Source organism: Erythranthe guttata, chromosome 2, assembly GCF_056151865.1.
Source record: "Erythranthe guttata isolate IM_541 chromosome 2, IM_541, whole genome shotgun sequence".
Taxonomy (NCBI): Eukaryota; Viridiplantae; Streptophyta; class Magnoliopsida; order Lamiales; family Phrymaceae; genus Erythranthe; species Erythranthe guttata.
This window is the reverse complement of record NC_142534.1, coordinates 3,833,872-3,861,843: the sequence shown is the minus strand read 5'-3', so window position 1 is coordinate 3,861,843 and position 27,972 is coordinate 3,833,872. Positions and strand designations below refer to the sequence as shown.

The 27,972-nt window shown below is 32.1% G+C and overlaps 3 protein-coding genes across 4 annotated transcripts; 1 reads left to right on the top strand and 2 right to left on the bottom strand.

The window, feature by feature from the left end:
- Positions 1-396: 396 nt before the first annotated feature.
- On the bottom strand, positions 397-2,932 carry LOC105970186 (Cysteine proteinases superfamily protein). 2 transcript variants are annotated; one of them, XM_012994989.2, is made up of 3 exons: positions 2,798-2,932; positions 1,582-1,694; positions 397-1,429 (listed from the first exon to the last, which is right to left on the bottom strand). In XM_012994989.2, exons 2-3 carry the CDS (start codon positions 1,683-1,685, stop codon positions 568-570), a joined length of 966 nt encoding a protein of 321 aa, XP_012850443.2. In that variant the 5' UTR covers positions 1,686-1,694; positions 2,798-2,932; the 3' UTR covers positions 397-567. The 2 variants fall into 2 exon arrangements, with proteins under 2 accessions (XP_012850443.2, XP_088681469.1); XM_088825343.1 differs by having other exon boundaries at positions 1,582-1,730; positions 2,798-2,912.
- Positions 2,933-8,450: 5,518 nt separating this feature from the next.
- LOC105970144 (glyoxylase I 4) lies at positions 8,451-11,836 on the bottom strand. The gene is made up of 3 exons (XM_012994942.2): positions 11,446-11,836; positions 9,684-10,018; positions 8,451-8,822 (listed from the first exon to the last, which is right to left on the bottom strand). The coding sequence occupies exons 1-3, from the start codon at positions 11,667-11,669 to the stop codon at positions 8,743-8,745; spliced, it is 639 nt and encodes a 212-aa protein (XP_012850396.1). The 5' UTR covers positions 11,670-11,836; the 3' UTR covers positions 8,451-8,742.
- A 12,246-nt stretch (positions 11,837-24,082) lies between these two features.
- Positions 24,083-24,892, top strand: LOC148772142 (uncharacterized). Its single transcript, XM_088814862.1, has one exon. The coding sequence runs from the start codon at positions 24,083-24,085 to the stop codon at positions 24,890-24,892; it is 810 nt and encodes a 269-aa protein (XP_088670988.1).
- The last annotated feature ends 3,080 nt before the right edge of the window (positions 24,893-27,972 follow it).

Here is a 27,972-nt window from a genome sequence, read left to right as displayed (position 1 = left end):
AAATTACCATCAAAGGGATAACGGTAATACTAAACAAATGTGAATGCATTATTTAAGAAGATTAAAGATTGTGTAAATGTCCTCTACAGGTAATTTTTGTCTTTAAAAAATAACATAAAGAAATGACACGTCTGTAGTGTCACAATCGATATTTTTCAAGAAATATTTTCTGGACTCAAAATGATTATGTGAAAAATCATACCATAAGGGGGTCGATGCAAGACATAAACAAACATCGGGAGGATTTTGATAATTACAGATAGATGCATGCGTTTTCAATAATTTAGCCTAAGTTTAAGGGTTTTTTCGTAATTTACCCAATACAATGAAAATTCACTAATCATCTATAAAAATATTATGTAGGGGTATAATATCAAATCAATAAACATAACAAAATTATCAAAAACTCAAATATATTGTTTAATTAAAATATCATTTCCAACATCATAATCATTAAGGAAACAACTTAAGCTTAAAAGTTAAAACTCATCCATACTTCATCTTACTACAAATATATAGCAACTCCAAATCATTTTTTTTCGATTTAAAAAAAAAAAAAAAAAAAAACTAATGCAGCGAACTAGGCACGACAGAATTATAATGCTCACCGAGCCCAAAAGCATGCCTATGATACGAAAGCATAATACTCCCCTCGCTCGATTTATACTCCTTACCCATCTCCACATCAGGAAAAGAACCCGAATAAATCATCACATGCTTTTTCAGACAATGCGTCAGAGCCTCGATTTCCAGCTGTCCACCCCATGCAGCCGAACACTCCACTTCCTTACAATAACTCTCAAACCTCTCCATAACCGAACCCTCTTCTTCTTCCCCATCTCCAGCTTTTTCAGACAGATAAAACGGCACAAAATCCAAAGAATGCTTCCTCATATAATCCGCCACCATTTTCCTAAGTTCTTGATAAGTATAACTAGTACAAGAAGAGTGTAGGCTCAACTGATTTTCGACAGCTCGGTATAAACAGTGCCCGTCTGGCTTCATCTCGTTTATTGTGAAACCAAGTGGCTCGAGTTTTTTAGCAAGATTTGCGGTTTCGATCGATCCATCGCTCACAATTTGGCTCTGTTCTTGTTGGATTCTCTGTTCTCTTTCTGCTTCTTGTTGGGCTCGTTTTTCGCGCCTTTTGATGCTCTTGCTCGGCTTTGTTGACTGTTCGGAAGTAGGGTTGACTGAAACTCCGGCGATTGCTTTGACTAGGGTTTCGAGATTTGCTTTTTGAGTGTTGTTGTTGCTGTTGTAGCCAAGGGAAGCGAGTTCATCGGCTTGTCTTTCTTTGAGCTCTGTGGAGAGACGGTGTATCTCTTCGTCCACTTGCTTCTTCTTCGCCTTTTGCTCCGCTTTGCTCCCTTTGGCTGCTCCCTTTTTCATTGCTGTTTCTTTGTTCTGCAGATCACTCGTTTCTTTTCTGAAATTTCGAGAAAAAATTAGACAGTCATTCTTTTTTTTTTCTCAAAAAAATAATGGAAACTGTTGTCGTCAAAAAAATTAATATGAAAGATCCGATTTTTCTCGCTGAAATGAAATTTGTATCGGCAATCTAGAGCCGGGATTGAGTACCTGTGTCTAGAAAGCATCTCTTCACGAGATTCTTCCTTCTGCTGAGATAGATTTTCCGAGATCACCTCGGATGAACCGTCATCTACTTGAGGATTATCCGCCATTTAATTATCCTGAAAATCAAGCCTTTTTAGTATGTATATCCAACACTGTTTAATAAAGTCAACAAGCACATTTACTCCATATCGAAATACTAACATCTCTAAGACAATCATACAGTGGTAATTCCACTTACAATTCGGCTATGTTTACACGGTGTTTTCTTTCAATCCTAGGCTGTTACAAATTTTATGTCCGTGTCAGAAACGGGATATCTTACCTTTAATTTATTATATTCGGAAAGCAAATTTAGGAAGCCAACAAAGACCCGTCATTTAAAAAGAATCTTTGACGACGTAGTGTCCAGATCAGACATTTAATACGATATGATTTATTAGTATTTTTACCGATGCGGTGAAAATAAGGAAGCAATGTCACATTCACTAGTCTTCCAAAGCACGAAAATGGAGATTCATCGATGCAAGAAACGGGAAAAAAGGAAAAAGGAAAAACGAAACACATAGCCTCGACTATTAGGGTTAAGAAGGTCTAGGTTAGACCATCGAACATTTGAAACGATCCCCCCAATGCATGCATATCAAATCAAGAAAAGTTCTGGTGATGTTATGCTTTATGGTTTCGTCTAAATAGCAACCATTGTAAAATCTCATTCGTTCGAAAATCATTGCAAATACAAAATGAATCTAGAAAGCCACGAGGCATCATTCGTCTTAACCATGGTTACACATAACCAACTATATAAACTACAGCATCTCAATCATCGATCGGTAAAATAATTCGAAACACAGATAGATACCCATATCGATAGCCGGAAAATATATATACAAACTTTACCAAGTAGATATTCACCAAAACAACACTGAAACTAGAAAACTATAAATGAAGATTAATCCTTTAATTTAATTAAAATTAGAACTAAATCAAGCAAAGCCCACATACAAATTCGATTAGAAAATCAATTCACTGTTAACAAAAACCCTAATCCAATTTGAAAACAAAGGGAAAACGAAGTACAGCGCCGCCTGTGGATTTAAGGAGGGTTTCATGAAATAAATACACAGATTCTATCTATTAACAATAAAATACGTTTAAATTGAAGCCGATAATAGTTTAATTGCATATATGCGCGAGAAACAATGAAGAAATTAGAGTGAACCTGGTCAACGTACAGGCCGGCAGGCGGCGGTGGAGATGGCGGTGGCGGAGGCGGGTTTCCAGAACAGTGGTAACACTTTCTTCTGGTTTGTGTGTTGTCTTAAATATTGAATTTAATATTATTCTTTTCCTTTTTCCCCTTTCTTTATTATTTTTCCTTATTAAATATTTTTTAAACATAGGGTGGATTTTTTGCATACCGAAATATTATTAACAAATAAAATAATTAGAATTACATTTTTTATAATCAATTTTTTAAATGAAAAATGGAAGATAAATGAGTTCTCACTTCTTAGTATGTAGATTAATTATTATTATTATTATTATTATTATTATTATTATTATTATTATTATTATTATTATTATTAGTGAAAATTAGTTATATTTATTTAGTATGACATGTATATTTTCATTGTGTTTATTAGTGGTAATGTGATTTATGTAAATAATTTTTATTTTATAATTAAGTTTTAGTAGTAGATCATGTTAGGTGATTAAATAACAAATATTTATGCCTTAAATATTAGTGTTTTTAGAATTTAAGATATATTTATAACTTAAATTACTTTAAAAATAATAATCAACTTTGGCATAAATTGTATTCCAACATAAATTGATAATTACTACTACAACACGTATCCATACCAAATGTTTTATTGGAGAATAGCGATGAATTTTACGGTATAGAAATTTCGATAATAGTAAAGATATGAGGGGTTTGATAGGACAACGGTTCCAAACACACCATTAACCAAAGTTGCATTGTCACTCCCCAAAGTAATTTCTCCAAACTAAGTAATTTTACATGTTTACCAATGCGACTATTAAAGTTCAAGTTTGATTGTGATCGAATTTTGTTCGTCGGTGTGATGATGTCAGCCTAGTCTCATTTACGTCAGCCTTTAGCTTCCGCCATAATTTTAGTCGGACGTCGTTCTTGCAAAATTAAGAGAAGTATCCCGGTATAGAAGCTCCGACGATCAAGTTAGAAAAGGTGTTCTGAATGTACATTATGTGTTCTTAGTTCAAAAACATTAGAGTGTAAGAGTTTGAGTAACCCTTTATTTTATATATATTTTTGTGCCTTGAGATCCAAGTTTCATTAGGCGTTTTAATCTAATTATCTCTTGATTTTGAGCTTGACGTGTTTAACGCGTTTAGGTTAAATGAGCTTCATCTCGCCTAAATCACCGACTCGACGTCGTAACTAGGGTTTTGCGCCTTGACCTCGTGTAGCATACAACTCCCTAAATAATGAGTTTTCAGGAGTACTTTGCTAAAAATAAGATAATAAGGGTTGTTTGGTAATATTGATAAACATTGAAATTTCAAACTCTAATTCAACAGAAGCATGATTGGCCCAATGGGTTGGATTTATCATTGTGGGCACGAACTCCAATTGTATGGGCCCAAGCACCAATTTGTCTATTTAGGTTTTAGGAGGAAAATTTTCATTTTCAATTTTTGTTTTACCGAATCATAATTTAGGCAACTCAAATTAGAAAATTAAAATATAACTTTATTTTTCAAATTATTTTTATAAAATACCATTTTTCCAAGATCTTAAGACATGATTTGACTGCTGCATGGTTTTTTTTCTTAAAAACCTAGGGAAGAAACAAATGGAATAAAACGGGAAAAACAGAGAAAAACCCCCGAGTCCCGGTGGCTATGCCTATGTGCACGAACAAGAAGACGTTCATGTTGGAACTTGGAATTGAAATGGGAAGAAGCCGCCGAGTAGATATTGCAATTGGTTCCCTAAAAATTAGACTATTAGCAAAGCATACAAGGGGTAATTCTGACTTTTCCCATAAAAACTCGATCTAAGGGAGAAAGTGCATTTGACTAAAACTCATAAGGGTGTTTGAGTGATATCTTTTATCACGGATACTTTTTCTGCAATTCAAGATTGCACAAGAGTACTATTTGCAATTTAGTCATATATTAAATTTGGTTCTTTAATTAGTGAACTTATCTCTAATTACATAACTTGCATCATATTTCTTTTTTCTGCTTTGTGTTTCTATTTTGAAAGGGAGACAATCTGTACATATTTGATATTTACAATATGGTCCCTAAAGATTCACAATCTTATCCTAACATTCCTTTCTCTTTGTCTTTTGGCTACGTTCGATGTTCTCGCATGCATCACCTCATTAAAAGTATTTGTCGGAAATTCGATTAGTTCAATCATCGTTTTGGATTTTTTACTTCGTTTTCTCACCTCCAAATACGGTCCTTCGTCTACATTCTTGATTAAGGGTAGTTTCGGTACGGTTACAGAATATTTAGCTCAATACCGTGTGTACTTCCTGTATTTTGTGGTATTGAAAATTTTCATATATAATGTTACCGTACAACAATTTCAGTATGCCGTTACTTTCGTTACGGTAAATACTCTACCGTTAATTTTAACGATGATGATGGAGTAGCATGATAAAATAATTAAGATGTGTATAACACAAAATTGCAGTGCAGTACAATATTACCATAAATTTGAAAATGCAATACCGCTACCGCAACATATATTAGTGGTGCGAAACCAATATTTTACCAAATTATGATTTTATATACCACTTTTGTGCAAGACCAGAAAGTCATTGTCACATAGATGTATCATGAAAACAAAAATAATGAATCTCAATTTAATCAATACATATTTTGAAATATTGAAATGTCAAAACATGTTACCCATTACTAATAAATTAATTAATTACAGCCACAATTTCCCTTGATTGATTGATATATTAATTATTTTCAATTAAAGTGACAGCATACATATAGATGTAGCAGCCCACCCCCACCAATATTTAGATATATAAATAAAGTTGAGAACTAAACGACTAAAAAAACCATTAGCCATCGTCAAAATATTAATTTTTAATTTTGTATTTTAAATTGCCTCATCAATAATTGAAGAGACCAAAAACTCATTCAACGTTATGAAAATTAGAAAATTATTTAGAAAGGCAAATTGCGTATGAAATGCATAAAATATTAATTACAATAGGTTAACTATGGAAGACAAATTCGATTTATCGATTGTTGGCAATAATATTCGACTTTGAGTCAATTGACACAAATTCACTTTAATTTACTCGAATCGATAAATCATACTTTGCGGACATATACATGTGTATTTATATTTATAATTCAGTAATCTGCAAAAGTACCACTGTGTAATCTTCAAATAGCAAAAACCCCCTTATGATAAATAAACTAGCAAAAACCCCTCCTGTGGAATTTAGTCAAAGGCAAAAACCCCCCCGGTTGACTTAAGTGTGACTCACTCGCGGGTTGCGCGACTTGTACTAGGTTTTTGGACGTGACATGACGAAATTGACCCTAAAAATGTATTTATATGTATATATATTATATGTATATATATTTTCCTTTTGATTTGATTGTTTAGAAATTAAAATATTCTTAAAAAATAGTAAATAATTAAATTTAAAAATTATTAAAAATTTATTAATCAAATTAATTATAGATTTTTTTAAATACATAATAACGGAATTTAAATTTTCTTTTGATGTAGCAATAATTTAAAATATATACAAAAATTATGTGATAATAAAAATAAAAATAAATTAAAGACCCCATTGTACCTTTATAATTAAGATATAACAAAAATAAAATAATTAAAATATTTAAAAAATATAAGAATTTATTAATTGTAAAATCTCGGAGGTATTTGTGTCTTTTTATATGAAGTCAACACTCAAATAATAAATAGGACGAGTGTGCTATTTAAATAATTTCACAGGAAAGTTTTTGCTAGTTTATTTATTATAGGGAGGTTTTCGCTATTTAAATGATTACACAGAAGTACTTTTTGCAGTTTACTCATTTATAATTAGTAGGTAGACTAACATGGTGAAAATTATTCCCGTGAACAAAAATAAATAAATAAAAAAATACGCATAGCATGAAACATAATGGTATAAAGTCAATTGCTATATATTGCTTATTTAATTGCATGGTTTCTCGATAAAAGTTTGTATTAACCTTGCAAATTGGTTATTATTTATTTCATACATGAGTATTAACTAAATAATTATTACAATAATAAGTTCGTGTTTTACTTTTTTTTTCTTTTTTTATAATAAATATCTTGTTTCATCTAAATCAGAAGGATTTAACGTAATAGTACAGCACCGAAACTCATCTTGAACGTAATAGTACTGCACCGAAACTCCTTTTTGCAAACACCACATAAATCTAGGCTGACGATCTTTGTAATGGGGTCTTTGTAATTCGCGATACAACATGAGTGTGTAATAAGTTATCGGGTAAACTACAACCACCCCTGGTCAAATTACGAAAAACCCTTTTCTGTTTGGGTGATTACAACCACCCCCTCCCCCCTCAACTATAAATTTTCTTACACGTCCACACTTGCGGTTTCAAATTTAATGAAATCTTCGATACAATATGGAATATTATCACTTCTGTACCTGTTTTATCCCATTTGGACTCTACATTTTGAAGCAAAATGATCATAATATGTGTTTTTGGACTTGTATATATTCAGATTGTGGTGCATCAGAAACTGTATTTTTACACAAAACGAGTACAAACTAGAGCACATTCCACGAAATCTAGATGCTTATATTGAATTTGACACCATAAGGGCGGATGTCTAAGAAAATATCACAGTTGAGGAACGTAAATATAATTATCCAAATAAGAGAGATTTTTTTATAAATTAAACATATCTCAGAGGTGATTGTAATTTACCCTAAATTATACGTCAACATGATACCGATATTTTTCCTAATAAGAATATACCAATTATATTTGATTGGCTGGAAAATCAATTTGGTCCCCTACTATTTCCCAAGGGGTTGGAGATAGTGCTTAAATATTTGTTCACTGCATTTATTAATTATTATGACATATTTGACATAGCACATGCATTCTGATTTCTGTAGTACAAATGCTTCATCAGAATTGATCACCACTCACAAGTTAATAAATATCCTATATCTACAATTTTTTTTTATTCCTAAAATATTAATAGAGACATGCATTAAATACAATAATAAAAAAAGGAATTTAGGGGAGGAAAAAAAAGGTGGAAATTGAGTAAACACAAGAAATGATTATTGCCAGCTGTCTGGACAGAGTTATCCATCCAACTAAACAAATGGGCTAGGGACATATCACAATATGTATTAAAAGTGTAAATGCACATATTATTATAATGGGGTCTACATATTTACTTCTTTCGTTCCTAAATATTTGTCGTTTCTTATAACTTTTTTTAAGAAATTTTGATAAAAGTGTTTTGATTTGAAGATAAATATTGTTTTGTTTAGTTACTAATTGATTCAGAGATAGTGTTGGATAGTTAATAGGATATAATAAAAAAAAATATGTAATTACTGAAGTATTGAAATTTTAAAGTAACAGATAATATGAAATAAAAAAATAATTTCAAAAGTGTCAGATATTGTGGAAGAGAACGAGTACTATATATACACATCGCATAAATAAAAGGAGTTTTAAGATATAAGTTTCTCGCGACAAAATATAGTAAATTAAATAACGACCGAACTAAACATTTACTTATCGTCCTTTATTAAAATTCATTCCAAAAATTACCCTCCACCAAAAAAAAGGGAAAAAAATAATTTGCACAAGTAATATTCCAACTCAATTTATTAACTTTTATTATGCATTTAATAAATGCAAAAAAAGGGATAAAAATAAAAACAAAAAATTGCTCATTTTTTTTTATCACACTGAAATTCACTCCAAATGAGAGCCTAATTTACAACAACAACAAAACATAAACAAAAATAAATTTAAATTCACTAACTATTATACGTGTAATAATAAATAAAATTCTCGAGCATCTCAATTTCTCCATATAAAATTCCAATTTATGGTAAAAGAATTTGTATTTTGTGGCATAGCATCTCTCTCTCTCTCTCTCTCTCAGATGGAAAAGTTCAACAAGTCCATTGCCAAGTTCTCCATCATTAAGGCTTCCACTTCTCCACCACATTGATTTTTCCCTGCAATTTCCAATTTTTTTTAATTACATTTTCGACTTCCGTAAAAATGAATTAAATTACGTCGCCGCTAGCGCGAGCAAATATCTACTAGACGGTAAAATTATAGTAATTTTAACAAGATTATAAAAGTTGTGTTTCGAAAACTGGAAGTTGATGACTACAAGTAAGGTGGTGTTGCAAAAACTTATTTGAATGCAGAAGTTAATAATTGTGAGTTAAGTTGGTTTTAAGTGTTTATTTCTAGAAGTTGGAGATGTTTAATTTGTAATTACGCTAGAAAATTAACTTATATTGAAAAAAAAACAGTTCCAAAAGTGCTTTTAAAATTACAGGTTAAAATAATTTATTTTGAGAGAAGTAAGAATAAATGTTGATTTTTCAAACACTTAAGAACAAATTACGAGCAAAGAAAAGCTCATAAGTTAATTTTAAAAACTTTTACAAACACCACTTAAATCTCGAGACATTTTTTTTAAAAGTTAGGACTTGGGAGTATATCTGCAAATGTATTAAGAAAATCGATTTTAATTGGTAGTCTTTGCAAATAAACTTTAATTTCAGCTATTTTTTTGTAAAATACCTTAAATGCCCTAATAAAGTGCATTTTCCGATTTAAAAAACAAAAAAAAAAAGTCAACACAATTGTCCAATCTAACTTCCAATTTTTAGACCAGAAAACATAAATACTTTCAGAATTATACTTAAAACAACTTATTTCAAGAGAATAAAAAAATAAAGCTTATATTTACAATTTACAAACACCCGAAAAAACCCGTAACCTATTTTCAAAAGCTTATGCAAACGCGACGAAACATTTATAAAAAAAATTAAAAAAAAAATTAGAGAAGACGAAAAACTCACCATAGAAAGAGGGTACTTTCGCGAGACTGAAATTAGGGCTCGGCATTTTTTTAAGTGGGCAAGACGAGAGCGGGAGAACCGGCAAATTCTGGCAGTTGCATATCTCAACCATATAACCATCCGGGTCATGGAAAAATATCTGATCCACAATTATTCCACCTTCAGTCACAACTGCTGTCACATATTCAATATTCATTTCTTCCAATTGACTTATAATTAGATTCATATCTGTGCATTGGAATGAAATGTGACAATCTTTTGGGTTTATTTTGCTCTTCTTTTTCTCTATGTTTTCCGCTTGTAGCAAATGGATTCCGATCCCGTGGTTGAACAGCCTGAAAAATAATAATTTTCGAACAAACTCTCGTCACTTTAGATACCGTTGTTTGAAATTCAAATCGTGTTACGAATGAAAAAGTAGATAGAATATGATCTCGGCATGTGATTGATTCTAAGGTGGTGTTTGCAGAAAACTTGTTGAAAATTAGAAGTTAATTATGGTTAGTTAAGTGTGTAGTTTGCAAAATTCGTGAAAAATCAATTTCCAACAACTTATTTTAGGAGAAGTTGGTTCAGGGGTGCTTACTGTATTTTAAGCTTCAAGTAGCTTATTTTAAGAGAATTAGAAGCAAAAGCTGGTAATGCAAATACTTCAAAAGTGATTATGAGCCCAAAAAAGCTCAGAATCACTTTTCAAAAGCTTTTACGACACCACCTAATTGTTTATTTCAAAAAGTTGAGGGTATTTGTAAATATTCTGCAAAATGAACTTATATAGAAACAAAAACACGGTCTAGGATGCTTTTAAAAAATAGATTGATACAGCTTATTTTACGAGAAGCAAAAATAAAAATTGATTTTACAGATATCTAAAAATAGGTTATGAAAAAAAAAATAAAAAAATCAGAAGCTATTTATAAGTTTATTTACTCTATTGTACGTTTTGTAATTTTCTAAAAGAATAATGTTTGGTGCAAAATTTGGTGAGGGGGTTTTATCATTTATGATTTGTTTAGACAAGTGTGGGCCCCAAATTGTACAAAACGTGCAATGAACACAAAAAAGAGTGTTTAATTAGGTTTGACATTGTTGGCACGCAAGAAACTCATATTTACATCTTTAGTCCCTCAAAAAGGTTTTATTATCTATTATATTAAGCCCATTATTTATTACTATATTAGTTACATTGCCCCCTCAATCATGCAGCACATCTTAGAGTCATTGACTGGGGCAGTTTAACAGTTATTTGTACTCGTTTACTTTTTATTTTAATAACTGCCCGGCCCCTACATTAATTAATAATATTATAATAGCCCAGTTTCAATACAACTTTTCTCTCTCATCTTGAGTTTATGCAATTAAAGTTTTAATTTGTAATAGAAAATAGAGAGAGAAGCAAACAATAACACACCTAACAAGATTCATGAAAACTTCATATTAGTTAGTTCAAGAAAATCATTTAAGAAAAAAAAAAGGAAATTAAATAGGGCTAGCTAGCTAGCTAGTGGTTCAATCTAGAGATTGATTAAGCCTGAAAATACCGAAATTAAGTACAAGATCAAGAATAATTAGCATTAAGTAATGATGTTAAGGCCATAATGGGCTGGGGAGAGGAATTTCGCCTTTTGGTGCAATTAATGATGTTAATTATATGTTCAATTTCTTTTTCGCCATGCAATTTTTTATTTTTTATTTGTTGGAAATTTGATTTTCTATCTCTATGAAAGTAGCAAATTAAAAGAAAGAAGAAAAAAGTTAATACCAAGCTCCTTCAAAGTCAAAGGAAGAGGGCCTTTTGATGAGGACGAAACCAAGAACTTGCACATAAAATTCGACGGATTTCTTGATAGATTTGCAGACAAACGAGACGTGGTTGAGCGCAAGCAGAGGCATCTCGCGCTTCCCTACGCTAACGTTGTTGTTCGACAATGCTAATGATTTCGCCAAAACTTCTTCCATTTCATTAATATCAATCTCTTTCCCCATCTCTTTGTGTGTGTGTTTTCTTTTGCCTTTTGTGTGTGCAAAATTTGGCAAAGAAAAACTATGAATTGTATTTGGGTTATGTTGATATGAAGGAGTACATATGTATATATAGAGGGGGAAATGGTGAGAAGATGGTAGGTGGAATTGTTATTATTAATTAATCTTGTGATAAATAATGAAAGGAATTGAAAATTTTATACTTTTGGCTCTTTATGTTTGTATATTTAGAAATTTAGTCCTCTAAGTTACGTTGTTCTATTTCGATTTTACATGCAACAACTCTGCAAATTTGGCATCGTCTGTCCTATTTCACTTCCAACTTTTTCAATTTTAATAGTTGATAAGTGACACCGCAGAAGTTTACGTATGTGTAAGATTAAAAGTTAAAAAATGCTCATCTGACTTAATTCATAAAACTAAATTAGATTGACAAATTCCAAAAAAAATGAATTTCCGATACATATATGCAAAATCCGTCAAATTTATTCTCCGCGCCATAAAAAGGAAGAAAGCAAAATAGGATCGAAATTTCAAAAAGTGCAAAGTTATTGCATGTAGAACTGAAATAAGAAAAACTTAGAGGACTAAATTGTGATATAGACAAACGTAAAGGACTAAAATTACAAATATTTTTGAAATAATGAATGATCCATGCATGTATGTATGTATATGTGTATGTATATAATTGGTTGATGATGAGAATCTGAGTCAATCCGACTTGGCATACACGTGATTCATTCGGGGGAATGTTACCCAATGATCTTATCCACCGACGCCCCCACCATATTTTGCCAGCAAATTAATTATTATTTCATCTACTTCTAACTCAATTCATCAATTTGATCAATATATTACAATTACACCCCTAACATATTAGTTTGTTACCACGTTTGACTCTATATTAATCAATTAATTAAAGTAAATATAAGGATGCATTTATAAAATAATGAAATAATAAAATCGTTACGGGACACGGATTTTGTTATCCCGCTTAAAAAAGAACGCAAATCGAGACTCATTTGAATTTGTATGAAAATGAGTTGGAATCGTATTTTTTTTGGGGGTTGACTAATTAAAGAAAATCACAACTACAGATGTGCACCGAGCAAATAATGTTTTCATACAATATATAGGTCGCAAATTATATGTACATTATTCTGGGGAGACTATGTGCGACAAGTCGATCTAAAAAAAATTGGCTGAATATCATATTTATTTATGTTTTTGGTCTTTAATAAGATTTTTTTTACAACAATAATTGCTTTTGCTTTTATATCAATTTAAATTCTTGAAATGTCAAATGCAATAAAACTATATATTTGCAAGATATCTAGCTAATTAATTAACGTTGTTACCCTCTTAATGCAATAAAATATTGTTTTTGGCCAAATAAAAAATAAAAAAAATTAACGTGGTCTTATAGTTTTTTTGACATTGTCATATCTAGAAATATCTCCCACTACCATCGACGAGTGAGATCCATGCAACTTGTACATTAATTCAGGGAATTTATATTATTTTATATTATTTTATTTTATTTTATTTATATATTTTACTTGTTAGTGGGAATGTCTCTGTGAATTAATTGTTTGAAAGTTGTTGGAAAATTGGAATCCCAGCAAGTTATGCACATGCTTTTGCCTTATAGAAATTATGATATGCAGTTGACCAACCTCACATCCAACATATAAATGCTTTTAAATAATTAAATATATTTAATTATATATAAAATTGATTTTATTTGCCTGAATGAGCATAAACAATTGTAAAATTGGTTGTCATTTATAGGATTTTAACAGCTAATATCAATAATTACTTAAATATATATATAAATAAAAAGGTCATTCATCTTTTTTACTTTCTGTAACATTTTCAATTATTTTTATTGTTTCTCACCAATGTCAACGCGTTGACCTATTTTGATAGTATTAATAAAATATTAGCAATACTCTTATAAAATTATTACTAACAAATTATTTAAGTTTATTACATATATATAAGAGCCGTACGAACTAAGGATCCTCGCGTTTCGTCGATAAACGACTCATTAGTCATTAATTTTTAAAATAATACATAATGAATATGTTCTTTTAACATGAAAAAAAAAATTTATTTTCCCCTTTCACATTTATTTTTGTGTAATTTCACTATTTCGCTCCAACTATATACATATATGTATGTATGTATATATCATAAGTAAATGTGCGATTTCGATTGATGAAACATCAAACAAAATTTAATTATGTAACTAATAGTGTTTTTTCGACATAACTAACAATGTGGTATATATCATAAGTTCTAATAACAAAAGAAATCGACACGTATTTATGCAGGTCGATTTCGAGGGTTGGGTTTTTCAACCGGTCTAAATTGACAATATCGACGGCTCAAATTTGACCGTTAACCGTCGGGTCACACTAATTTAATTTTTAAAATCGACGCCCGCGATTGATTGATCGTCCAAGATTAAACAATAATGAAAGCATAGTCCAATGGGATGAAAGCCATCATATATATTACGTAATATTATTGTTTTTATGGGTAAATTACAAACACTCCTCTGAGGTATGGTCAATTTACAAAAAAATCCCTCTTGTTTGGATAATTATATCTATCCCCCTCAAGTATGATTTTTTTCTTACACCTCCACCCTTATGGTGTCAAATTCAACATAATCATCTAGATTTCGTGGAATGTGCTCTAGTTTGTACTCGTTTTGTGTAAAAATACAGTTTCCGATGCACCACAATCTGATATATACAAGCCAAAAAAACACATATTATGATCATCTTGCTTCAAAATGTAGAGTTCGAATGGGGAAAACGGGTACAAAAATGATAATATTCCATATAATCTCGAAGATTCCACTAAATTTGAGGAGTTGAGGGGGTGGTTGTAACTATCCAAACAAGAGGGGGGTTTTCGTAATTTGACCATACCTCAAAGGGCGGTTGTAATTTACCCTTGTTTTTATTTATTAGTACCCTATTCCAGTTCATTTTAATCAATAAATAATTCTTGCGTAATTTCTCAGAATATTTCTTGCGCGTAGAAGATTAATAACTTGCCAGCTGTTGGCCAATAAGAGTAACTTGCTCCAATAATTATAATTAAAAATAAATAAATTTAAATTGTAAGTTGTTCGATGATTTGAAGTGTATATATATAATTATACATATAAAACATAATATATATAATGTCAAGTTGATTAATCTCAACCATCACCCTGTCCACTACATTGGTCATTTTCTTGAATTTGTTACTTTCTTCTATTCTTCGCTAAAAGACGGAATCTTTCGTACCGTGGGCCCTCCATCTATTGACCCGACAAAATTTGATGAAAAAATATAAATTATGGTGATTCAACGACTCGTTAGGGCAGTAGATCTTGAACCTGATGCCTGTAACGAACCAACTCTCACTAGATTTGAAATTCTCACAGTACGACTGTCAGTACTCGATACTAGGATGTTGCACCAATTTACCACTTCAGCAGCCGGAATTCTTATTTATTAAAATTCAAGTGGTTGTATTGTATCAAACATATAACATGAAATAATTTAGTGGTATAAAAATATTATTTATATGGGGTCAATTCCACGTGTGTTTCTTCTCAAGAAAATGTATAAGAATAGGAGTGGTTGCGAAAAATGGATTTATGGCATTAATTAAATAGTTTTTAATTAATTTATCTAAGGAGAAAAAACCTCAAACTTGCATGAATGAAACTCTTTGATTTGATTGGGACAATCATTGATGTAATTAATCCTTGCGTGAAACATATTTTTTCCTTTTTAATTATTTTTACCACTAATTTGTTAAAGAATCGATTATTTATAATTGTCACATGTCATTTTGTAATTGGATGTTTAGGTAGTTATCTTTTGATAATTCAATTTCCAGGATGTATTTTTACATTAAAAAATGTAGAATATCAAAATACTTACCCATTACTTCCATTGAAGTAGAAATTTTTAATTTTGAAATATCAAAAAGTTGATTTATGGATTTGATAATCCATTTGATACTCCCATATCTCTAATAAGATTATAAGAATATGAATCCTTTTTCTTAATCAAATGGAAATCGATATTAGGCAGACCTCCAGTGGTAAAGCCAGGATTAGAAAGTAGGGGGGAGGGTTAACTAAAATTTCGGGGTTCGGGACAGCGCCCGAAAATTTTTTTAGGTTCTCAAGACATTGAAAAAATTGGTTTATACTGCGAATTTTTAATTAAAATAAAACACACACACACACACACACACACACACACACACACACACACACACATATATATATATATATATATATATATATATATATATATATATATATATATATATATATATATATATATATATATATATATATATATATATATTAATCATATTTCAAGCATGACAAAAAAATCTAAATTGTTCTAATAATATATTGGACTTAATGGGATTTATGGAACCGTCTCGTATTATTTTTAGAGACACTGATATAAAAAAATGAAAGATCGATAAGTAAATATTCATAAATTTTATTTAAAATAGTACAACTTTTAACCATTTTATTTTATATTTTTATATTAAATATGATATATATCTATAATTTATATAAAATTATGGAGAATAAATAAAAAAATTAAGGATTAAGACACATATTTACAAAACCTTTGGGAGGGGTCAGAAGTAATATTCAAAAAATATTATGTCAAAATAGTTAAAAAAAAAAATTTCGTGGGGAGTCAACTGCCCTCCGCCCCTTGGTAGTACCGCCCCTGCGGACCTCCAACCTTCAAGTCAGCTCAAATTATCATACGAATGGCCACAACACAAAAATGACATAATCAACAAAAACCACATGTACAAACATGAATCGTAGCATATCAGCGAAAAAATCCGGAAGGCCCTCAAGAACACAATACATATAAAAAAGGTCAACGTGTAAATTTATCAGTAAGCAAACCAAATTATCCTAAAATGTTATCAGATTGTTGGAGATATACATATTAAATGATACATCTCGCTGAATTAAAAGATTAAAATTTTTAGTTTATATCAGTCAGAATAATATATGAATTAAATATAATGATACATCTCACTAACAACCATCGGCTCATTATAATAATCGAAGCTATTCATAGCTATACAAAATATAGGGTAATTTGTCCATTTTTTTTATTACACTTTTGTCTTACTAACTTGGACACATAAGTGTTGTTTGATTCTTTTGGACAATGAAATTAATTACTTAGTTTTATTTTGGTCAAGAAAGAAGTGTTTGAAATGAAATAAACCAAGAAAGTTTGTTTGACTTGGCCCTACTAAATTTCACACTCAACTTTTCCTTTTTTTCTTATAAATTATAATTAAATCCAACTAATCATTTTGGCTTTTTTCGATTTTTAACGTTAGAAAATTAATGTGTGCATGTTTATTTAATATGACTTTTTCATTGATGCAAAACTTGCAACTATTTTTATTTTTATTTTAATGTACATTAAACTGACCGCGACTTATGCAATTATTTTTTTTTTTTTTTTTGAGAACGTGACTTATGCAATTATATATACATTAAAATACATTAAAATGTTAAAAATTAAATACATTTTAAAATATTAATTCTACGTCTGATTTGAATACTTCTTTTTTACCCTAGAACATGTTCATACTACAAAGTATTTATTATACTTATACACATAATTACTTATGACCTTTCGAAAATTATTAAATAATACAATTGACAAATATTAAAACAATGTGAAATACCATTGGAAAATAAATTGATAAATTGTCTATTAGGTGGGGAAACCCAATTTTGATTATGGTCAAACACGAGAAATTGTCAACTATTCTCACCTAGTGACATTAATTAATTAATAATTGTGTATCTATTCATTTAAAAAGAAAATATATATTTTCTACTTTCTTATTTTATCTATTTTATAGTTTAAGATTAAGTGATTAACTACTATCTCTAGCAACAATATAATGCGTAATGGGCTTCCACTTCTCACATCTCATTGATAAGAGATCAACACACACACACACAATAAATTACGAAAACCCCCTTTATGTTTGGGTAATTACAACCACCCCCTCAACTATATATTATCTTACGAAAATACCCCTGAAGAGGTAAATTTAGGGATGTTAAATAGGTAAAACTTAACCAAAATTTCAGTACGCCAACATTTCATACCGTTTATCGAATTGAATACACGATTTGGTTCAGTAAATAACCGAATTACATAAATTTTATGTAAAAGTATTTAAAAGAAGGGGGTGACTGTTATTACCCAAACAAGAAGGATTTTTTACGTAATTTCACCATATCTCAGGGACGGCCGTAATTTACCCATATATAAATCAATGAAAATATGTTTAGTTTGAAAATTTGATGTAGCCTAAAGCAAGTCCATGTGGTCTATAGTCTAATTTGTCCCCCACTTGTTCTTCAAGATTCTCAGGCACTATCATCCAAAGGGAGGCAAATGGACCAATCATTAATAGCAAAAAAAAAAAAAAAACAAAAAAAAAAATCTTCCAGCCCCACTCCCTCGAACACCGTGAAGTTCACCGATCACCGGATTTTAGTGGAGGCGTTGAACAAAACGGTAGAACAGTAATAAGTGTAAAACTCAGAAGAAAGTATCAAAGTATATTAATGATTGTGTGAATACATAACCCTAATAGGGTTTCTTACATTTGCTTATAGAGAATTATTTACGGTTCTTTCCTTATTTACAATCACTATTTTCGTCTATGATTACAATTGCTCAATCAACAATTTCAATCTACAATCTCTTCTTATCAATTTATGGAAGTTATCTTCAGATTTCACCCAAAACGGTCTATGAGATCAGTTCGCCGTTCGGCTTGTCTTCCCTTCTCACTTCTACCTGCATAGACAAGTGGGGCGAGCTTTCATGTGATGACCTCTTATGGGCGAGCTTCTGACCAACTCTGGTGATCATGCTCCATGGAAGCGAGCTCTTAGTCCATCTTAACTTTCGAGATATGTCGGGCGAACTTCCGACCCCACTTTACTCTCTTCGCCCTATTGGACCTCCTGCCCATTATGCCGAGAAGGTGGGGGTATGGCTTATTTGCCGAACGTACCCCTATCACCCGTCATGATTTGATTGGCATTAATTTAATAATTACTAATTATAGGAATTACGTATATAAGCAGTGAAATACATAAATGGAGGATAAATGTGGGATAAATTGCAAGTAGTTGAAAAAAAACACACGGAATAATTAATGATTGGTGGAGGCAATAATTAGATGAAGACAAAGTAAAGAAAAAGGGCGAGTGATGGATCCACATTGTTCTCGTGGAACATGTGGCAGACCACGTGGCATATCTTTTCATTACATGATTGATGTTTGATTACTATTGAAGGTAAATTCCACTTTCTATTGGTTCGGTATCATTTTATCATTTTCTACTTTTGATTGCATCGATTTGTCATCTGCACTTGAAAAATTGTCTCAACGTGACTCTCGTTGTTAGTTGTCAGACATTTGACATTAACAACGTTTGATCTAAGCTCTGAAATTACAAAAACGCCACATCTCCTAGTTTAAATAATTATTAAAAAAATTAAAATAATAAAAAAATCATGACAACGATAAATATAGGCCACGATTCCAGCCACAATTTATTTTTAATTTTTTTAATAATTATTTAAACTGAGAGCCAGGAGTGGTTTTTTTGTAATTTTCAGACTTAGATCAAACGGTGTTAAGGTCAAATGTCTGAAAATTAACGGCGAGGGCCATATTAAGATAGTTTTTCAAGTACATAGAGGTAAATCGATGCAATCGAGAATAAAATGGGGTAAAGTGATATCGAGCCAAAGTAAAGGGAAAAATCGAATTTACATTACATAATTGATGTTATTATTGCAACCTCCAAATTCAACGAAACCACCTACACACACACTAAACACACTACTATTATTATTGCTATTTTTAATTATTTCCACGTATTTGTGTCAGGTGAGTATTATTATTATTATTATTATTATTATTATTATTATTATTATTATTATTATTATTATTATTATTATTATTATTATTATTATTATTATTATTATTATTATTATTATTATTATTATTTGGGGGGTATATATAGGATAATACTATTATAAGGTTTTGTTTGTTTGTTTGTTGAGATGATTGTAATATAATCTAAAAACTCATTGATTTCCGTCCAAATTGATTTATTTTCACACTGTTTGGTATAACTACTTGGCTTATTATTCTCGGGTTTCACGTGCTGGAATTCAAATAGATTTTTTATTTGATATGGTGATTGTAGATGTGTAAACAATATGAATTGATTTAATTGATGTATTAGGGAGTTTAATTAAATTAAATTTTTTTATATTAAATTAATATATTTAATTTCATTTCTTTTTAGTAACCAAAATCATATCTTGGTTAATTGTAAGAGAATACATGTGATTTTGGTATATATTACAAATCAAACCTTATGATTCATTGGTTTTATATACATCTTCAATGTACTACTCTTCATTCGATGGATTTCCAGCTTTATTTTTTCAACGGTTCTGGAATACAGTAGGGCGAGATGTGACACAATGGGTTTTACGTCTCCTTAACCATAATGAGTTTCCACCCAGCTGCAACTCCACACATATTGTCCTCATACCAAAGTGTACAAATCCCGAAAGAATGGCCCAGTTTCGTCCAATTAGTCTGAGTAATGTGGTATATAAAATAGCCTCTAAAGCTATAACTAATCGTTTAAAGCCATTTATGAACGTGATTATCTCTGATTCACAATCGGCTTTCGTCCCATCTAGGCTAATCTCAGACAATATCCTCGTAGCTTATGAAGTCGCACATTATATGAAACGAAGCCCAGCAGATCATATGGCCATAAAGCTAGACATGAGTAAAGCCTACGATCGAGTAGAGTGGCTTTTCCTAAAAAAAGTCATGTTGCGATTAGGCTTTGATACTCGGTTGGTAGAGCTGATCATGAAGTGTGTGACTACAGTGACATATTCATTTATCTTAAACGGCAAGGTTTTTGGTTCCCTTTCACCGAAACGAGGCATTCGACAAGGGGATCCCATGTCCCCGTATTTGTTTCTCTTCTGCACTGAGGCTTTGAGTGCACTATTTCGTCGAGAGGAAAATAATGGTAATTTGCGGGGTCTCGCGGTTTGTAGAGGTGCTCCGAAAGTCTCTCATCTTCTTTTCGCGGATGACACGATGATATTCTGTAGAGCAAATGAACCTTCAGCTATGTGTGTAAAAAATATCCTCCAAATCTATAGAGATGCGTCCGGCCAGGTAGTTAATTTTGATAAATCAAGTATTGTATTTAGCAAGAGCACAAGCAACCATATTATTGACAGAGTTCGTGCGCTATTACCCATGGAAGTGGTGAATAAACACGAGAAGTACCTTGGTTTGCCTGCAGTTGTCGGTAAATCCAAGAGAGAGGTGTTTGCAAATATTCGTGATAAAATTCGCTCACGTCTCCAAGGATGGAAAGAAAAGTGGTTGTCTAAAGGGGGTAAAGAGATTCTTATCAAAGCAGTCGTCCAGGCGATCCCAACCTATGCTATGAGCTGTTTTAAACTCCCAGGTTATCTCACAATGGAACTCGAAAATTATATGGCTAAGTTTTGGTGGGAAAATAAGCACGGGAAAGGGATTCATTGGACAAAGTGGCAGGAGTTGTGCGATAGCAAGCAATCAGGTGGGATTGGGTTTAGAGTGCTGGACGAATTTAATACAGCCCTTCTCGCCAAACAAATATGGCGATTATTAGAGAATCCCGAAAGCTTGTTAGGCCAACTCCTAAAGGCAAGGTATTACCCGAATACAAGTGTACTAGATGCCTCTTTGGGTTCGAATCCTTCGTATACATGGAGAAGCTTATGCAGTTCTATTTACCTAGTCAAAGCCGGCCTTCGTTGGAGAATCGGCAACGGGCGTTCGGTTAATATTTGGAAGGATAAATGGTTGCCGAGAGAAAGTACATTTCAGATTTTCACACCCATTGGTGATAGGGAGCCGGAAATGAAAGTAAATGAACTAATTGACGAGGATACAGGGCTGTGGAAGTCCGACTTAATCCAAGAAATCTTTTTTGAAGATGATTGCAAAGCAATTCTTGCTATTCCTTTGGGTAAGCTAGTGCACTCAGACCGCTATATTTGGCATTATAATCGAAATGGACTTTTCTCAGTTCGTAGTGCTTATCATTTGGCTGTTAGAATCCGAAAAAATGGTGGTGGCCAACCTGGTAATAGTTCGAATTCTCACAATGCTCAAGACTGCAAATGGATATGGGCTTTGTTGAATTTGAATGCCTATCAAAGTCCACTCATCTGTTGAGACAGACTACATGTTACGACATTAGGTGACGTAACAGAATTGTTGTGTTGTCACAGTAATAAATCTACGAAAAGCAGAATAAAGAACACAACATTTTAATGTGGTTCGGATACAAACGTACCCTACATCCACGAGGACTTGCAAAACTAGTTCAGATTTATGTGTACATTAATAGGACTTAATAAAACACTAAAGACTCCCTCTTTATGTGATACGCCGTTCTTGCACACGACTCGAACTTGTTGATAATCAAAGCAATTCCTCCATCCGCACTCTTGGACTTCCTCCAATGTTGAACTCCCTTCAAACGGCGGATCGACCTCTCCCGAGATCTTTTAAGCACTTCTCCCGAAACGCCGATCTTCTTTATGGCCTGGTAGAAGAAACCTGTTCTGTTGCCACACCTGCCGTGCAGACAGGGCTGCAGCACGGGCTGCACCCTTCAAAGCCTTTATGCTGGGATTTTTCTTATTAAAGCTCCATCGGACTCATATGAGGTTGAGGGCCTTATATAGGCACGAAATCCACCACCCTAAACCTAACTTGGGCCCTAAGAAATCGATTAACTAGGTAATAGAATCCTAGTCGATTTCTACTTCTATTCTAGATAAGTACAAAAGATACCTAACTAGAATATAATACATGGAAATAAATCTAAGTCCTAATAACAATATTACAAAAATAGGACTCTAATTAATTCCAAAATAAACATGGAAAACAAATCTTTGCCAATCTTTAATTTCCACGTATGGCGGATTTCTTCAATCTTCACAAATAGAAATCTCGTGCCAACAATCTCCCCCTTTGGCATAGATTGGTTAGAATCCATGTTTAACAAGAACTCCCCCTGCAGATGAGATTTACTCCCCCTGCAACAGAGATGCCACTTTTCTCTTGGTCTTCTATCAGAGTGTCCCATCACTGGGCACGTTACAACGCAGCGGAATTGGGTGAATGCCGTGACAGACTTCCGTCTCAACCTTCCTTGTGAGCACACGTCATCCAATAAGCAAAGCAAACAAATCAAAACCCAAAATCAGACACTAAGTATATCTAGTGACCCGCTCTGATACCAATTGTTGAATTTGAATGCCTATCAAAGTCCACTCATCTGTTGAGACAGACTACATGTTACGACATTAGGTGACGTAACAGAATTGTTGTGTTGTCACAGTAATAAATCTACGAAAAGCAGAATAAAGAACACAACATTTTAATGTGGTTCGGATACAAACGTACCCTACATCCACGAGGACTTGCAAAACTAGTTCAGATTTATGTGTACATTAATAGGACTTAATAAAACACTAAAGACTCCCTCTTTATGTGATACGCCGTTCTTGCACACGACTCGAACTTGTTGATAATCAAAGCAATTCCTCCATCCGCACTCTTGGACTTCCTCCAATGTTGAACTCCCTTCAAACGGCGGATCGACCTCTCCCGAGATCTTTTAAGCACTTCTCCCGAAACGCCGATCTTCTTTATGGCCTGGTAGAAGAAACCTGTTCTGTTGCCACACCTGCCGTGCAGACAGGGCTGCAGCACGGGCTGCACCCTTCAAAGCCTTTATGCTGGGATTTTTCTTATTAAAGCTCCATCGGACTCATATGAGGTTGAGGGCCTTATATAGGCACGAAATCCACCACCCTAAACCTAACTTGGGCCCTAAGAAATCGATTAACTAGGTAATAGAATCCTAGTCGATTTCTACTTCTATTCTAGATAAGTACAAAAGATACCTAACTAGAATATAATACATGGAAATAAATCTAAGTCCTAATAACAATATTACAAAAATAGGACTCTAATTAATTCCAAAATAAACATGGAAAACAAATCTTTGCCAATCTTTAATTTCCACGTATGGCGGATTTCTTCAATCTTCACAAATAGAAATCTCGTGCCAACAGGCTTTAACTCTACCAAGCAAGATTAAGATTTTTTTATGGAGAGCATGTAAAAATTTGCTGCCTACTTGCACAAATTTGATGAAACGCAAGGTCTTGGAAGTTAATCGTTGTGCTTTTTGTGATGAAATGGGAGAAGATGTTATGCATATCTTTGCTTATTGTACTTTTGCTCGTCAAGTATGGGCATTGAGTGGGATACCGCTGTCGACATATCACACATCGGAAATTGAGTTGGGTGCATGGCTGCGTACTGTAAAAAAGAAGCTAGATTCCAAGGCTTTTGAACAATGCATACTACTGTGCTGGGCAATTTGGTATACCCGTAACAAACGAGTGTTTGAAGGTACAATTCCCGATGCTATGAATATAGTAGAGTTTTCCAAGAAATATTGGAATGAACTACATACAGCTACATCGCAAGTACTCGACTCATGCCTTTTGCGCAATCGACCCTTAGTGAGATGGATTCCCCCCGAGCCAAATGTGGTGAAAATTAATTTTGATGCTTCGGTGAATAACAAGGATGGAATATGCTGTTTTGGAGCTATAGGAAGATCGAATTTGGGTGTATGCGTAGGATGGGTGTCGCGGTTTTTGAAATCCACTTTGGATCCTGCATCGGCAGAGGCAAAAGCGGCTTTATTGGCTGTCGAAATGACTCGTCAAAATAATTGGGCGGCGATCATTTTAGAAGGTGACTCACAAGAGATTATTGCAACCATCCAGGGAAGATCAAGCTCACGAGCCGAATATGGAAATATCATTGAGGATATTAAACAAATGAGTGAGACTTTTGCCGCTTTTACAGTCCAACATATATTTCGAGAAGGTAATCGGGTAGCTCACGAAGTAGCGTCACTATCTAAGAAAGGTCCATGTAATTTAGATGCTCTTCCCGTCAAGATTCAGTCAATCCTCTGCTCGGAAATGAGCTAATGAAATATTTTTTTATCCTCAAAAAAAAAAAAAACTCTTCATTCGATGCATTTTATTTCTGAAATATGATATTTACAGGGTAAAAAAATTGGTAGATCACAAAGTAAATTCAATATTTATTATATATAAAAAAATACATTTAAAAAATTGATAGGTCACAGAGTAAATTCAGTATTCACTAGTTTTTCAAAATTTTAAAACCTTACCATTTCAAACCAAAAAAATCTCAATGCTAATTTTGGATTCGTACATAACATATCTGAGGTAAATTTTATATATTTTACGATTCTTGAAATATATATATATATATATATATATATATATATATATATATATATATATATATATATATATATATATATATATATATATATATATATGGGTGGCAATTTCTCAACTTGGACCGGATTCGATCCGGATTCATGTGGATCGGATTCAAAAGGAACCGGATCCAAAATCAACCTACATGAATGGATTTAATGTGGATCGAATTTAGACCGATCCGGATTGGATTCACATGGATTCATTGCATGTTTAATTCAACTTATGAGGTTGAATATTTCAACTTTTAGGCTTTAATATCTCAACTTATGTGGTTTAATATCTCAAGTTTCACAATTACACATATTCACACACACACTCTTCACACACACACACATACACATACACATACCCGCTTTTTACACAGACGCGCGCACACACACACACACTTTTTTAAACACACGGACACACACTAATATGCACATACACACTTTTTACATACTTTTACACACACACATTTTTCACAAAATAAAATAATTAAAACAAACAGAGCACATGTTTATATATATATATATATATATATATATATATATATATATATATATATATATATATATATATATATATATATATATATATATATGTTTATATATATATATATATATATATATATATATGTTTAATTTTATATGTATCTGTTTACATATATATACATGTTTATATACACACACACATGCACTGTTTTACCCACACACAGACACTTACATACACACACAGTTTCTACAAACACACACACACTCGTTTTTACACACACACACACACACACACACACACACACTGTTTTACACACAGACACACTCACATACATACACAGTTTCTACACACACACACACACTCACATACACACACAGTTTCTACACACACACAAAGACACAATGTTTTACACACACACATACACACTCACATACACACACAGTTTCTACACACACACTCTCTGTTTTACACACACACACACACACACTCGCATACACACACAGTTTCTACACACACACACTCACATACACACACAGTTTTATTAATATACTCATTGATAATTTTTGATCGATTAAACTTTTAATTAAAATAATATTTCACTTTTTTTTTGTGAAAAAATTGTTTTGGTATTTAATTGGGTTTTGGTTGTATCGTATATGACCCACTTTATCTTGTGGTTAAACTTTCAATGGATCTAAAGTGGATCCACATGGATCCAGTTTAAAAAAAAAATCAACTTGATCTGATCCGGTTTGTTTCAATTAGACTTAATCTAAACTGTATCCTTATGGACCGAACCGGATCTAATCGGATCCATGGAACCGGATCCAAATTGCCACCCCTAATATATATATATATATATATATATATATATATATATATATATATATATATATATATCGAATTAAAAAAAGAGTAAATTACAACCACCTACTTGAGGTATGGTTAAATTACGAAAACCCCCCTCTTGTTTGGATAATTACAACTACCACCCTCAACTATAAATCTTCTTACACGTCCACCCTTGCGGTTTCAAATTTAGTGGAATCTTCGAGATTGTATGGAATATTATCACTTTTGTACCCGTTTTATCCCATTCGAACTCCAAATTTTTGAAGCAAGATGATCATAATATGTGTTTTTAATTTGGCTTGTATATATCAGATTGTGGTGCATCAGAAACTGTATTTTAACACAAAACGAGTACAAACTAGAGCACATTCCACAAAATCTAGATGATTAGGTTGAATTTGACACGATAAGGGTGGAGATGTAAGAAAAAATCATAGTTGAGGAAGTAGATGTAATTATCCATACAAGAGGAGTTTTTTTGTAAATTGGCCATACCTCAAGGGGTGTTTGTAATTTACCCTAAAAAGCTGAAATGATATTTGCAGAGTAAAATTTGATAGGTCATAGAGTAAATTAAATATTTATCAACTTATTGAAAATATAAAATTTACATCGTACGAGTCAGAAATTAGCGTGGAGAGATTTTATCACAAAATTTTAGCTATTAGTGATGTAAATCAATTGATAATTTGATATCTATGTCTTCAATAGTAACAAACTAGCTCTAGTATTTTTTTTTAGTGTTGTAATTAATGATGTAGGCCTTTTGTGCTAAAAAAATTATGTAGGCCTTTTTTTCTAATTAAACAAAATAATTATAAATAAATGTGTATCGGATGTACTTTCCCGGATGTAACATACAGTGATATAGATCTCAATCACTACTCGTAGTACAAAATAAAGTAGTGAAGTGAAATGTGAGTCGCTAAAATACGATACAACAAACATTACTTTCATTTTCAAATTATTCAGTCGAAGCAAAATAAAATGAAAGTAAACAATTCCAAACATTATGTTTTTTTTTTTTTTTCACAACTTATCACAAAATACATATTCAGTAATTTAGTCTGACAAACATGGGTGAACACTGAATAATTGTTAGACGAGGGAACGAGGGGGACGAGCCCAGGATTAGTCAGCGAAAGTCTTGATATCTGGTTATCAGGGGTAATTTTTTTTTTTAAATGTCAAATTTCAATATAAAAAAAAATGTCATCTGTCGTTAATCTCAATTAATTCTAAAAAAAAAAAAATCGAAAAAAAAATAGAGCCTTAACTAATGACCTCATCTTTCGGATACACAAAACCGGAAGTTTCACAGTATTTCTCTATCCACTCAATCTAACCTTGAGACGTATTTTTCGTTTTGATAAATAACGAACTTTAGAATGGCGAATAATCCATTATATCCAGTAAGGCGGTGTTTTCAAAAA

Coding starts and splice junctions, on each gene's coding strand:
- LOC148772142 (XM_088814862.1), top strand. CDS start 24,083: ATGGGAGAAGATGTTATGCATATCTTTGCTTATTGTACTTTTGCTCGT.
- LOC105970186 (XM_012994989.2), bottom strand. CDS start 1,685: ATGGCGGATAATCCTCAAGTAGATGACGGTTCATCCGAGGTGATCTCG. Junction 1,430..1,581: donor GAGATGCTTTCTAGACACAG/GTACTCAATCCC, acceptor TCGAAATTTCAG/AAAAGAAACGAGTGATCTGC.
- LOC105970144 (XM_012994942.2), bottom strand. CDS start 11,669: ATGGGGAAAGAGATTGATATTAATGAAATGGAAGAAGTTTTGGCGAAA. Junction 10,019..11,445: donor TTTGACTTTGAAGGAGCTTG/GTATTAACTTTT, acceptor ATTATTTTTCAG/GCTGTTCAACCACGGGATCG. Junction 8,823..9,683: donor GAAAGTACCCTCTTTCTATG/GTGAGTTTTTCG, acceptor TGGAAATTGCAG/GGAAAAATCAATGTGGTGGA.